The following is a 13493-nucleotide window of genomic DNA, read 5'->3' as shown; positions in this document are numbered from 1 at the left end:
ATATATATATATTAATGAAATTTATCAAACATCTTAACACTTAAGTTAAAACTTCATACACAGCTACGACTAAAATTCTTTGCTCTGTGAAGATTAAACTTTTTACATTGATTCTTTATTGCAGAATAATGTATTAACCACAGTCTTAAATCTTACGTTTTATGCATTTAAGACAAGTCTTAAATGCATAACTTGATAAATATGGGCCCAGGACTTTAGGAATTTGAATTTGTATTTTGTTTTAACCTCTGTTGACTGCATTATCGGTGTTTTGAGTATTCCACTGACTGTCTAAACGATCAGTTACCATAAAACTCTGACGTAAACTGACAAGAGATCGGATTCACCCGATCATTTGAGCACTATCACACTGCTCTGGTTTAAATCTGCATGAGGTACGTGTAGTCTTATATATTATGTGAACTTGAAACTTACAAGAAAAAAAAAACGCATCAGCAATAAATATGCTGCACCAAAACGCATTTTTGGAGGAAAGCCATGCTCATAAATGATTGTTTTTGATACTGAAGGTTACAGTTTGTCCAGTGAAACCTCAGCCACACCAGAGGTACGACTACGTATTTGTACGACCACTGCGGTATCGCTGTGATCTTCTGACTGTGGTCAGTTGAGGCCCATTTACCTCACTGAAACCCTAGAAACTGTTAGCAGTCACACCTAATCAAACCCAAAGGCTCTTATAGGGCTCCAGTTTGTTCGCTGGAGTGACGTGTTTGCAGGAAATGTGCATAAGATTCATGAAGATCGATGGCGATGCTCGTGCATAGCTCGTGCGACCAAACCCGTCAGAATTACGCAGATCGTACAGCTGATCGCAGCTGGTGTCTTGCTCGCAGAACAAACACTTGTGACCGCTCAGCTGCCTCGCGATTCGTCGATTCGCCAAGATCCCCCCACAACTTATCTTAAGATCATTTCGAGATTTACGACGATTATACCTGCGATTTTTGTCTCGTAGGATGTCTTAATCAGTTGTATAAGGACGTAAGTGGTGTGACTGTGGTTAATAATACGTCACCCAAACTTGCAAACAAACTTTTACTGTTCATAGTGCCTAATTAGTCACACTTTATACACGTATGTCTTCACGCTCACTTGTTCACAGGCATGTACTGGTCTCAACAATAAGCGCGGTGGATAAAAGGCGTCGGTGGGGCAGTTTCGTTAAAGGCCACTTGCCTTCAAGTGACGAAAATGTTGTGCAAGTCTATACGTCTCATGCACAAAATGTTCGTCAATAATTTGTCAAAAGTCAGTAGTTTATCCCCTTGCACTCCGGTTTTCTTCACCCAATGTTATGTCGTCCTGCCGCACCTTTACACCTGCTCATGTCGCTATGCAGTTGCAATGATTAATCCGTGTTCACGCAGTGCTATTTGTCGAACGAAAATAAAACAAACACTGTGATGCAAGCCGCGTTCACACTTTGCGATTTGCCAAATTCTACGCATGATGTGAAATGACGTGTTCCCCTGAGTGGTCACTACCAACATTGTATTTAGTCAGAGACAGGTAACACGACAAGCTTTTTAATTAATCATTTCTTTCTTTCATTGGTGTTTTTACGGAGTTCTCAAGAATACTCATATTTCACTTATACGAAGCATTACGGTAGGATTAAACCGGGCAGAACCCGGGGGTTCAGACCTTCCCGCTTGCGGCCGGAGCGGAAGCCAGCATAAGGTCGGCTTGAACTGTCAGAGACCGATTGGTGAGCAACTCCTGGGCCATTGCACCGCGCTGTCACGCTAACTGCTTCGGCCACGGAGGCCTCGAAAAAACATGCCAACAATTACATTTTTGAATGAATCAACAACCTCGACTGCAGGTTAAGATTTCGTCATATGGGTACCAAAAATGATCAGCTTTTTACGAAACTGTTTCCACGTCTATGACCTGTTCAGTATTCTCCTGTATAGTTTTTAGTTTCAGAATGACGTTTTGCGAAACACCAACCAGTAAATAAGTAAGTACAATTTTTTTTTGCGTATAGGCTGCTGGAATAATAACTAAGCTACATGCTGGCGACCCATATACACGCAACAGATTGTGCGCAGTTAATCTTGTGTAGAATTAATGTGAGGGAAACGTTGCATGTCTAGCAGTGATTGGTTGGTGAACGTTCGCAGAAATGAGATAGAGAGATTCCCATTGGCTAACGTGCGCTTTGTTGACCAGCCGACCTTTCCCACACTGACCATGTATATATGTATATTTATACATCCAGCCATGCGAGTTGATGCATTTTACACAAGTCTACACTTGCACAGTTCTAACTCCACTGAACAGAGTAAACATGTCGGGCCTGGTGAAATCGGAGGGATGGTTTTATGACGATTTGGATAACGTAAAAATTGGTTTTAAAGTGGATGAGGTTTTGTTCCGTGGCAAATCGCCTCTGCAAGACATACTCGTTTTTCAGAAGTAAGTTTTTCTTCCATGCATACTCTTCGTCCTGTGAAACTTAGGAATTCAGTTATATTTATACAGTCCACTATCCAGTCTTACGTGCAGTGTATGCAGTGTGGTTCCTTTCTACTCCGAGTACGGGAAACATATTTCTTACTACGTACTTGTGAATCTTTGTGAAATGTAAAATAAAACCTGTTCTTTTGAGTGATGTTAGAATGTTATTGCAACAAATTTGTCTCATATATAACACACATACTCTTTGATATCAATATTAAGATTGTATTAGATTAACAGGATAGTATGTTGAACATGACCTAGCATTATGTTATAATAACAGATTACATTCTAGCATCACCAGTCCACAGACTTTCTGTGAAAATAGGTATATTATGATTTTAGTGTAGGCCCCTACCCATATGCGTCTGGGTAAAATTTGTGGTCACATTTGCTATGGTATTCTTGCAGAATTTAAAATTTTCTACATTCTAGAAAGGCTTGAAGTTTAATTGCGGCTAGTTGCTGAACTGTTACATGCTGTTCACTCTGTAGGTCTTTGCATGTCACAGCTGTATGAGTGGTCAGCTGATGTTTTGAAGAATAGCTGAATATAACATGACTGACTTAGGAGAGAGGGTACAGCTGCATGGGCTAGCTGGTCATTTTGTTGTATTTGACAGCCACCTATTCTGCTTACATTAAACAACGAGGTTAACTTGTACATGTACATACCTGTTGGACATTCTAGATAAGGGATAAATCTATATCAAGTAAATGGAGATGACCGCTGGAACAGATGGTGAGGTGGAGATCGGGAAGTTTTTTTTTCTTGTCTAAACGGAGGGTCAGGAGATTTTCTTTTTTTTTTTTGTCACCTTATTTGTTTTCATAAAACTGCATTTTCTTTTTTACCATGGAAAAATAAAATTGATGAAACAATTTCCAAGAACAGTCACATAAAATGTTCTGCATCTCTAGCTGTTTGGATCAAACATGCATATGCATACCGACATCACTAGCTGAGTTCCTTGCAATGAGATTGATGTCATGTAGAGGCGATAATTTTCAGGAAACATGACAGAAATAGAGGTTTAATTATATATTCAAACATTCATATATTTGTTATATTCAAATTAGATCTATACTGTGAGAAAAAAGCTTCCCATTAGAACAAATTTACACTTGTAATAGTGCATATCGGTTGCATGTAAATTCAGGGCAGAAATGTCGCTGAGTGTACTGGGGCGTGTCGCAATGTTGCTTTTTGGTTTTGTGCCGCAATGTGGAAGTTGGTCTCTGTGCCGACCTGTCACCTTTTAGGTGTGTGCAGCGATATCGCCTTTCAGGTTTGTGCCGCAATGTTGCTTTTTGGCTTTGTGCCGCCATGTCGCTTTTTGAATTTGTGCCACGATGTCGCCTTTTGACTATGTGTCAAAATGCCATGTGGTTACTTAGGCTGTCAGTTTTAATCATTTCAGGTATTGGAAACTTGATGTACAAAATACCGGAACGACAAGAAAAATTCACACAGTAAAAATGGTGCCACAATAGCAGAGATCCCTAACCGATATTTGAGAACCGAGATATGGTCGTGTAACAACAACTGATCCATCCAGAGGGACAGAAACTCAGTCAACACTGTACGCGACCTCTTAATTTTTATTTTTAGGCTACAATACAAAATCCTCTCAGTATACGGCTGTTGCATTTCTGGAGCATTTAAGTGCTCGGCTCTACCTGTCATCTTTCCACACCTCACTGCTTATAACAAACACAAAACTGCAGCATTCAGAAGCAAACCAACCGAACCGTACCTGTAATACCAATCATTTAGCGACAATATTCACGCCGATGTCAAATACGGCAGGTATTTCTTGACACTTAAAACGATCCTGCTCGTTTACTTTTCTACGGAATATCAGCATGTCTAAAAATAATGTATATATTGAGCTTACATTGATTCAAAGAGTAGGCCCATTCTCACAAACAAACAAAAATTGACTACATAGTTAACCGTCACCTCATGAGGTAAAGTGCTACTAAAACACTACTATTTGGTACAGGAAGTCCTTATTCAGTCTTGTACAATTCCGGCAGACGTTATTTTCTGTTGGATCAGCTATCTGCGTTTACAGTCTAGGGTGTTTACAAGGCCGTCTTCCCGTTCTCATGGATAGGCTAGCTGTGTTTACAAGGCCGTCCTTCCGTTCTCGCGGATAGGCTAGCTGTGTTTACAAGACCGTCCGCCCGTTCTCGTGGATGGGCTAGCTGTATTTACAAGGCCATCCACCTGTTCTCGCGGATAGACTATCTGTTTTAACAAGACCGTCTTCGCGATCTCGTGGATAGTCTAGTTGTGTTTGCAAGGCCGTCTTTCCGTTCTCGTGGATAGACTAACTGTGTTAACAAGACCGCCTATAAGCCCGTTCTCGTGGATAGGCTAGCTGTGTTTAGAAAGCCGACCGTACGTTCTTGTGAATAGACTAACCGTTTTCGCGTTCTCGTGGATAATCTAGCTGTGTTTGCAAGACCGTCAGTCCGTTCTGGTGGATAGGCTAGCTATGTTAACAAGACCGTCTATAAACCCGTTCTCGTGGATAGGCTAGCTATGTTTGCAAGGCCGTCTTTCCGTTCTCGTGGATAGACTAGCGATGTTTACAAGACCGTCTGTCCGTTCTCGTGGATAGGCTAACTGTGTTAACAAGAGCGTCTGCCGGTTCTCACTCAAAAGATTCACCCCCGCCCCCACCCCAAAAAAAACCTCACCCTTATTACCTTTGTGCATAATAATTATCATAACGTGCAATGATTCACGAGCACAGCTATAGAGCGTTAATTATCATTGTAGAGTGTACAGGCTGGGCTATGTGTGCTTTCCTTCCAAAGCAGCAAAAGGCACGGACTGAAAGTGCTGTGTTCAGATGCATGCAACATGCAGGCTACATTCAGTAACACATGTCGAGGGAATCGGGGATATACATATATATATATATAAAATCAATTAACCTTTCTGATCTTCTTCCGTATTAATGTCCCACGCACAACAATCCCGGCCAGCTCGAAGCAGTCTTGACGCCTACATCAGGGTACTTCAGACCTTTTCACCGAGTAGCATGTTTCATTCGATTCTATTTCCCACATACGCACATGGACGTCATCTTCATTACCGCGCACTATTAACACAGCGTGATCTGGGTTCTTCCATGTACGTATGATATCGATATTATAGGCTATGATACCATGAATACACATGTAGGTCTACTTATTAAGTGCACCACTACATATAATTAGGCGCCATACTTGTCTGATGTAGTACTAGCCCGTATACGCGAGACACGACGCTGATAACGGCTCTCGCCTTTTACCGCGGTGTCTGCGGCTTAATTAAAACGTAAAAGATGTGTTTATGCGTTACTTTATCACGGTATCTGGCACTGTGGTAGTGTGACCCAATTGGATGATTACTGTTTAATGATACCACCAGATATGAATTTACGACGCTGGTTGAGGTATGCTGTGCTCTAAACAAGAGATATTCGTCCTTTATATATCTACGCATACATATGTACCTGCCAACCTGTTTCTGCACCAAATACTGTCTAGAATTGAATAAAATTGTATGTTATTCTATCTATATTTCGCTATCATGCAATTGTTACCTAATCTATTCAAACCTTAGCTTACGCCATCCATATTTATCAGTTATTTCACACGATTCTATTCAAGTGATACTTATTAGACCCCACTATACTTTACTATTTCTTTTACAAATTTCGGTTGAGTTTTATTCTTAGGGTTCCGTTCGTTTTCATCAACTCATCTAACCGCAGTAAAAGACAGAAAGTAAAAACACACGAAGTGATAGGTCAATAATTATAGTCAAATGTCAGTAGTAGCACACGCTGACTCAAACGATTAAAGCGCTGGCTACCTGCCACTGTGCTTCAGGCTCTTCATTGGTGAGATCCCGAGTTCGAATCCACCTCTCGCTGTTTGAGCTGCAACTTTTACGTCAAGACGTTTGTCAGGTACAAGTGGTCAGGGCGATGGTTTACTAAAGGGTATTGCCGTTCTCTCCACCCATGAACTTTACCACCGTAAAAATTCTCGATTAACACCAATACATGAATAAATGAGCCATTATACCTTTTGTCAGCAAGGTCAATTTTAACGCCTTTATGGGTCGTTCAGTACTGATTGGCTGTATAATGAGCAATTAAGTTTATGCGTCGAAACTGACATTCGTACACCAGGCGTCAATCAATGAAGACACGCAGGGGAACCAGTACTTCGTTTCCTCTGTGTACTAGTTCTTAGCGTGCAAGCGCAGTACAACGAGCCAGGAGCCTTTCACCAATGTGGTCGCTGTTAGTTCACGTCCAGCTCAGCGTGCAAGCGCAGTACAACGAGCCAGGAGCCTTTCACCAATGTGGTCGCTGTTAGTTCACGTCCAGCTCATATTGGTTTCCTCTACGGTCGTACTTGGGATGGTCTGCAAGCAACCTGATAATGATCGTGGGTTTCCCTCGGGTTCTGTCCTTTTCTCCTCCGAACAAAATACTGACCACCGTCGTATAAGTGAAATAGTTTTGAGTACAGCGTAAAACTCCAATGCAATAAAGCAAATACTCACACTTCCAGGTTGCTATCTCCCGTTAAAGTTATGTATATTTTGAACAGATCGCGATGCTTTTATTATTGAACTTTTCATTAATTTTTATTCATGAACTGGTCATTACATGCGAATTTGACTTTAAATATTGTTTTACTGGTTGGCGGAATGTAGAGTAATACAAATACTTCGTTTTCATGGTAAAAAATTGTGCTAAGTAATAATGTACCGATACTCATTGTTGTTGTTGTTGTTGATTCTAGTGCAGAGTTCGGGCGGGTTCTTGTGATTGACGGAACCATTCAGCTGACGGAAAAGGACGAGTGTGCCTACCATGAGATGATCGCTCATTTGCCACTCAATTCACACCCTGAGCCAAAACGAGTAAGCTGTAATTTAAAGAAGATGAAAACATAAAAATGATACAAATATCAAACGAAAGACCGTAAAAAGTTATTTGCAAATGAGGTTTTTAATAGTATTTTCGCTTTTTTTGCTTTCAAGGCAAAAGGGTACTTTGTCTGGTGCATATTTGGTACCACTTCTTGGTATTTATCCTAACTGAATAATAACGTTCTAAATAAAGATGTGTTGCGTATCTGACAAATTTGTTTGAAAGTAAAGGAACTGGTATGGTAAGGCGGGGAACCAGCCCTAGTGCAAGAAAACTGTTTAACTCAAGCAGCGAAACTGACTGTAGCTGTGAGTGGCAGCTACTGACAAACTCGTAAGGCTACTTCTTTCTTCACTTGTTTTACTCTTCCTTTCCTGTTATATGTCTAGCATGCGACTTATAAAGCTCCAAACATGCACTGAGGCGATGTACAGGTCATAAAATTGAAAAATTGTAGCTTTGTCTTAACTCGTACAAAAGTATGTTTTCCAACGGAAATAAATGAGAACCCCAAAGATTCGAACCCTTTGTCGTGGTACAACCTGTTTTCAAGTGAGACTCCGTTGGCCCACTGTACTACAGAGAACGCCTGAGAGACTTTGGCAGAAATGTCGATCTTAAAGTTACCAAAATATGAGAAAAAAAACCCCAAAACAGATCGCATCATAAAATTTATGTTTTACATATGAAGACAAGCGTTAACCAAAACAAAATTTTGCCAACACATAGAAATACACACATGAAAGTTTCAGTAAAGATATTTTTCTGGTTAACGTTCATCTTCATACTGTAAAAGTAAAAAGTTAATGTCTCATTTGAACAACAAGATTTATATTTCTGATTTGGAAATTTGAGAATAATGCTGGGATTTTGAAATTTGTACTGTCTTATCGTACCTCCCTGGGGCCAATTCTCCGCCTTATCGTACCAGGTCCTTTGTTGTTTATATCCAAACACGTGCATCTCATCTGAAGCATGATAATATTTATGAACATTTTAAAAATATAAATATGATTTAAAATCAAGTTGAATATATGTCTTGGCTGGAAGGACAAAATTCGAACACAAATATTTATTAAACATTTGTTACATCTTTATTTAGAACATGATTATGCAAAGAAAATATATACAAAGAAATAGAGTGAAATACCCACCCTACGAAAATATTTTAAAATGGCTTCAATCACTAAAAATTGCAAATAAAAAGAAGACAACATTTTCTAACTTTCAAACTATTTCATCTGAAATAGTTTTTTTTGTTTTGTTTTCTCCTCCTTTAATAAGTGAATTAAAGAATGAGTCAATCAATGAATGGAAAGAAAGACTAAAAGAATGGATAATGGATAAGTGGCGAATTAACAAGTGAATGTATGAATGAACGAATGAATGTATGAATGAACGAATGAATTAATGAATATGTCGATGATCTGATAGGCCACCCACACCGAGAGCCGAAGCGGGTAAGCGAGTAAGCGGTGAATCAAGAAGCGAATGGAATAATTACTGTGTGAATAATTGAAAAAGAACACGCTATATAAAAAAATAAATAAAAATGTCGATGGTCTGATGATCAGGTAGCTCGCACATGAATAAATAAATGAATATATGACTATATGTCAGTCGTCTGACACTCACCCCACACCCACATAGCCACGATATGGATGAAATACTGCCGGTGTGGCGTTAAGCCATAATCATTCATTCATTCTTTCACTCCAGAGCCGAAATGGATATTAATCGATGGATTACCAGGCAAATTTAAAGAAAGGAATGAATGATTGACTGACTGACTTCACAAAAATGGGTTAGCTTGATATGGGGCTGCGTATTTGTTACACCCGGGGTATAATTTGTGAACTTCACTCTGTTTCTTGTAGGTTCTGATCCTGGGGGGAGGGGATGGGGGTGTGGCCAGGGAGGTGGTGAAGAATAGCACGGTAGAGACGGTGGACATCTGTGAGATTGACCAGGTGAGTTTTCACTCATGACTTTGAACAATAATATTTGTATTTACTTATTACCCCTTTATCTGCATATTCACATGTGTGGAGTGAACCATACAATGCGCGGAGCAAACACCACGTGTGACATTCGTCATATCGATGGAAGGCAAGCTGTCTCCTGTGAACTTCACGTAAGACAACACGAAAGAGCACTAACTCCCGCTGAAAACAAATGATTTGGGCAACCAGGGGAGATCACTCTCAGTGGCAAATTACATGATGCTGCACCCGACGCATATGCAGCAACGAGGGACATATTAGATCCTCTTTTTGCCACGAGGGGTCGCTCCTCTTAAACACAAGCGGATTATTGTGTCTGGGAGTACATGCCTCCGTACTCTCTTATGAAAACAAAAGATGTGCGTCACCATCCCCACCGCAGTGGGTTGTCTGAGTTTAAAGGCTGAGAAGAGTAAAGCTTAAAAGATTTATTGGATCTTCCTTGCTGTTAACGTTACGCAGGGTTAAATGTTGATAAATAATACCGTGGAGCTACAAAGATAATATGCATGTAAATGGGGGTGGGGGTGCTGGCTGTGTCTAGCTCCTAGCGGCCATTTTCTTTACGAAATAAGCCATATTCCACTTCCACTGAAATCGAATACGAACTCGTGTCATTGTTTATACCACCAAGACCATGAAGTTCATATTCGAAACCGCAGTTTGGCTCACTGTGAACATATATATTAAAAAATACTTAGTGAATTATTTTCACAAAATAAAAACTTCCTTAAACACCTTCCTCCTTAAACAGGAAAAATCTGTTGACAGCATTTTTTGCGAAAATTGAAAGCGTTGCAGTTATAAACAGTTATGTATCAGTAAACTGGACTTACTAGAGCTAGATAGTCGGTACCGTGATTATGCTTTGGTCATGTTTACCAGATGGTCTTAGACGTGTCTAGGAAGTATCTACCCTTCACCAGTTGCGGACTCGACCACCCAAAGGTCACCGTTCATGTGCAAGACGGGGCAGAGTTCATTAAGGCCGTCCAGCATAAATATGACGTCATCATCACCGATTCGTCCGATTTTACAGAAGGTGTGGTTTTCCTCTGTTTTCTGTTTGACTGAAATTAATTTTAAACTTGTACTATTATTCTATTGCTTTGAGACAAGTAGCTCTTTGCAAAAGATATATTTGATTCTTCATTTTTTGGTGTACTGTAGGACGTCTCACTTAATATACTTCATCCGTCATTTTTATTAGGGGAGGGAACCAGAGTATCTTGAATAAACCCCCGAAATTAAGCATGTAACTGGCGAACATTCTCACATGTGACGAACATATTTTCAACCGCACATAAAATTTAATCCATTTTCCGTATTGATAGAAGACAAAATATGAAAAAGGAACTTTTTATCGGTATGAGCATCTAATTAATATTTGAGGGCAAATTTCCCTGTCTGATGGGGGCAACAACTCGCATGTCCGAATGATGAGGCACCTTTTCCACCGTAATGGCAGTTCGGGTCCAAGCTGAATTCGCCTTTGTTCTCCAACAACGTGATTGGTTTGCTCAGAATACGCCATTGCGAAGGCAAGAATGGACAATAGATTATACAGCTTTAGCCCATATTATTTTAAACAAAAAGGTTCCCATTCACAGACAAGTATAGAAAGTGTGGGGTTACGACCTATGTCCTCTGTAGGAAAAATGTAAAAGGGACCATTCTTGCCAAATTACGTTTGTCACATATGATAATCTTAATTTTAAGCCCAAGGCCATGCTGCCAGTGTTGAAAGGACGCTTTAACGTGGGCTGCACTTATCTTGTTAGAATGATTTTTTCCCCTCCTAAAACCAGATTTCTTTCGATTAATTGTTTAGTGCCGAAGACAAGCAGACAGCATCTAATTTCGAAACAACAATTTCCTTCGTGATAAGCTGAGCCCATTTAATGAAATCTTTTTTATATTTCATTTTAGTAAATGGATAATCTGTTTTGTTTCGTTATTTTCTTATGTAATGATACGCTTACAAATCATCGATCCATTACTGCAGAGCCCAGTCCGTCCACGGCTTTGTTTCAGCTTCAGTACTACCAGGGTGTGAAAGAAGCCTTAGCCCCCGATGGGATCATGTGTTCTCAAGGTAACAAGTATTTAGGAATTTCCCTGTCCGTATTCCTTGCCTGGGGATTTCAAGGTTATCAAGTAGTTTTGATCGAAATCTTCTTACACGTTAAAACACGTCTAGGGGCCTCCGTGGCTCAGTTGGTTAGCGCTCTAGCGCGGCGTAATGACCCAGGAGTCTGTCACCAATGCGGTCGCTGTGAGTTCAAGTCCAGCTCATGCTGGCTTCCTCTCCGGCGTACGTGGGAAGGTCTGACAGCAACCTGTGGATGGCCGTGGGTTTCCCCCGGGCTGTGCCCGGTTTCCACCCACCATAATGCTGGCCGCCGTCGTATAAGTGAAATATTCTTGAGTACGGCGTAAAAGAGCAATCAAAGAAATAAAAATAAATAAATAAAACACGTCTACAGTCTTTACCAGACAAAAAACTACATGCAACCGCCACTCTCTAAAATAAAAGAAAGCAGAAGACATCGGTTCTTGAAGTAGAACTACATGTATTTTAGTATTCGTTTTCCACCTATCCTATGCGTTGTCTCGAACACTCCCATACTGTGATGAATGGTGATGTTCTTGTCCCGAGATATCGAATTCTCGATGTGTCTGGCCTTTTTTATGTGTTGGTGAAAGAAGGTTAAAAATGAAGAACAATCATTTGCTTTTAAAACCTTTTTAAGAAGGTTAAAGGAATCCAAATGTTTGAATTCTAGTGGCAGGATAATCTGACATCATAACATGTTCACCTACAAGAAAAAATTTTGTGAATTTTGTTGATGTAATATTTTATTCGTGCATGTTGATGGGGTAATACGAGCTATAGTAACATACAAATCTATGTTTAAAGTGGGGAAAACTTCTTGTGACGTCAGAGTACTCATTCGTCAGCTGTATGGTTCATAAAGCCCACCATAGAATTCAAACTTTTTAATGCATTTGTGACTCTCTTAAAACTTTAATAAAAAAAATAAACAAATAAATAAAGTATCTTACGCATAGTTTTCACTTTGTCAGTCTTATAAACCTTATCTGTATTTCACTCGGAGACTAACGGAACGTGGATGAAATCTAAATGGCCCATGAGGGCTTCCATACTCACCAGCTTGACAACATTTTCAATTTTCAGCCATGGGAATGTGGACGGATGAGGATCATACCCGGATGATATTCCAGGCCTGTGCCTCAGTATTCAACTCTGTGGAGTATGCCCACACATACGTACCGTCTAGTCTAGGAGGCTGCAATGGTTTCGTGCTCTGTACAGACACGCAGGTCAGCATTCGCAGTACTTCCTGTATGTCTCTTTTCGATGTTGAAGTTTGCTTGCTTCTCCATTAAACACCATTGACTCCTTCTTCTTCCAGATTGTTAAGTTTCGTTGAAATTACTACAGATACGCGTCCATAGCCTGGTCCCTTTGTATTGTTTTAATGTGATTGTATGTTAGATGTGATGACAACACAAAATTTGAGTAAATCTGGAACACTGACGTCTAATAAATTGCAATTAACATCATTGCATTTTTTGGTTTTACCTAAGTCTGCTTAAGCCATATGCTCGGGGGCTTGTAAGTTGGTACTTCTTGGTACTACATGTATTAAAACACTTGAACGAACAGCTATGATAAACCCTATCCGGAGTAAATTGACAAGACTTGATTTTTCCGTAAGCTAGACGCCGCGTTCTTTAAGATTCATACTCTCGTCAACTGTATGTTTGTAAATAGCCTGTGACAAACATAACAGCCAACAGTGCTGGGTTATAAGTGCGCAAATGCAGTACCCGTTTGTGACGTCATTATCACTTAATTTGCATGCGCACAGACTATTCCACAGTGCATTTTTCTTAGTCACTCTCCAGAAATATTCTGTTAAATTTAACAGAAAGTCGGTTGTTGGAGTGATGCTTCTGTGTATTCTGTTAATCTATTAACACAACATGAAGAATGTATTACACTAACAGAAGACCACTTGGGTGGCCT

General features: G+C 40.0%; 1 protein-coding gene across 1 annotated transcript; it reads left to right on the top strand.

Moving 5' to 3' along the window:
* Nucleotides 1–2296: 2296 nt before the first annotated feature.
* Nucleotides 2297–12894, top strand: LOC135477044 (spermidine synthase-like). The gene is made up of 7 exons (XM_064757195.1): nt 2297–2445; nt 7306–7426; nt 9314–9406; nt 10325–10481; nt 11445–11534; nt 12639–12784; nt 12877–12894. Exons 1-7 carry the CDS (start codon nt 2318–2320, stop codon nt 12892–12894), a joined length of 753 nt encoding a protein of 250 aa, XP_064613265.1. The 5' UTR covers nt 2297–2317.
* Nucleotides 12895–13493: the final 599 nt, after the last annotated feature.

This window comes from Liolophura sinensis, chromosome 10, assembly GCF_032854445.1.
Source record: "Liolophura sinensis isolate JHLJ2023 chromosome 10, CUHK_Ljap_v2, whole genome shotgun sequence".
NCBI classification, from domain to species: Eukaryota; Metazoa; Mollusca; class Polyplacophora; order Chitonida; family Chitonidae; genus Liolophura; species Liolophura sinensis.
This window is presented reverse-complemented; position numbering and strand designations above follow the sequence as displayed.

Coding starts and splice junctions, on each gene's coding strand:
- LOC135477044 (XM_064757195.1), top strand. CDS start 2,318: ATGTCGGGCCTGGTGAAATCGGAGGGATGGTTTTATGACGATTTGGAT. Junction 9,407..10,324: donor ACATCTGTGAGATTGACCAG/GTGAGTTTTCAC, acceptor CATGTTTACCAG/ATGGTCTTAGACGTGTCTAG. Junction 10,482..11,444: donor TTCGTCCGATTTTACAGAAG/GTGTGGTTTTCC, acceptor CCATTACTGCAG/AGCCCAGTCCGTCCACGGCT.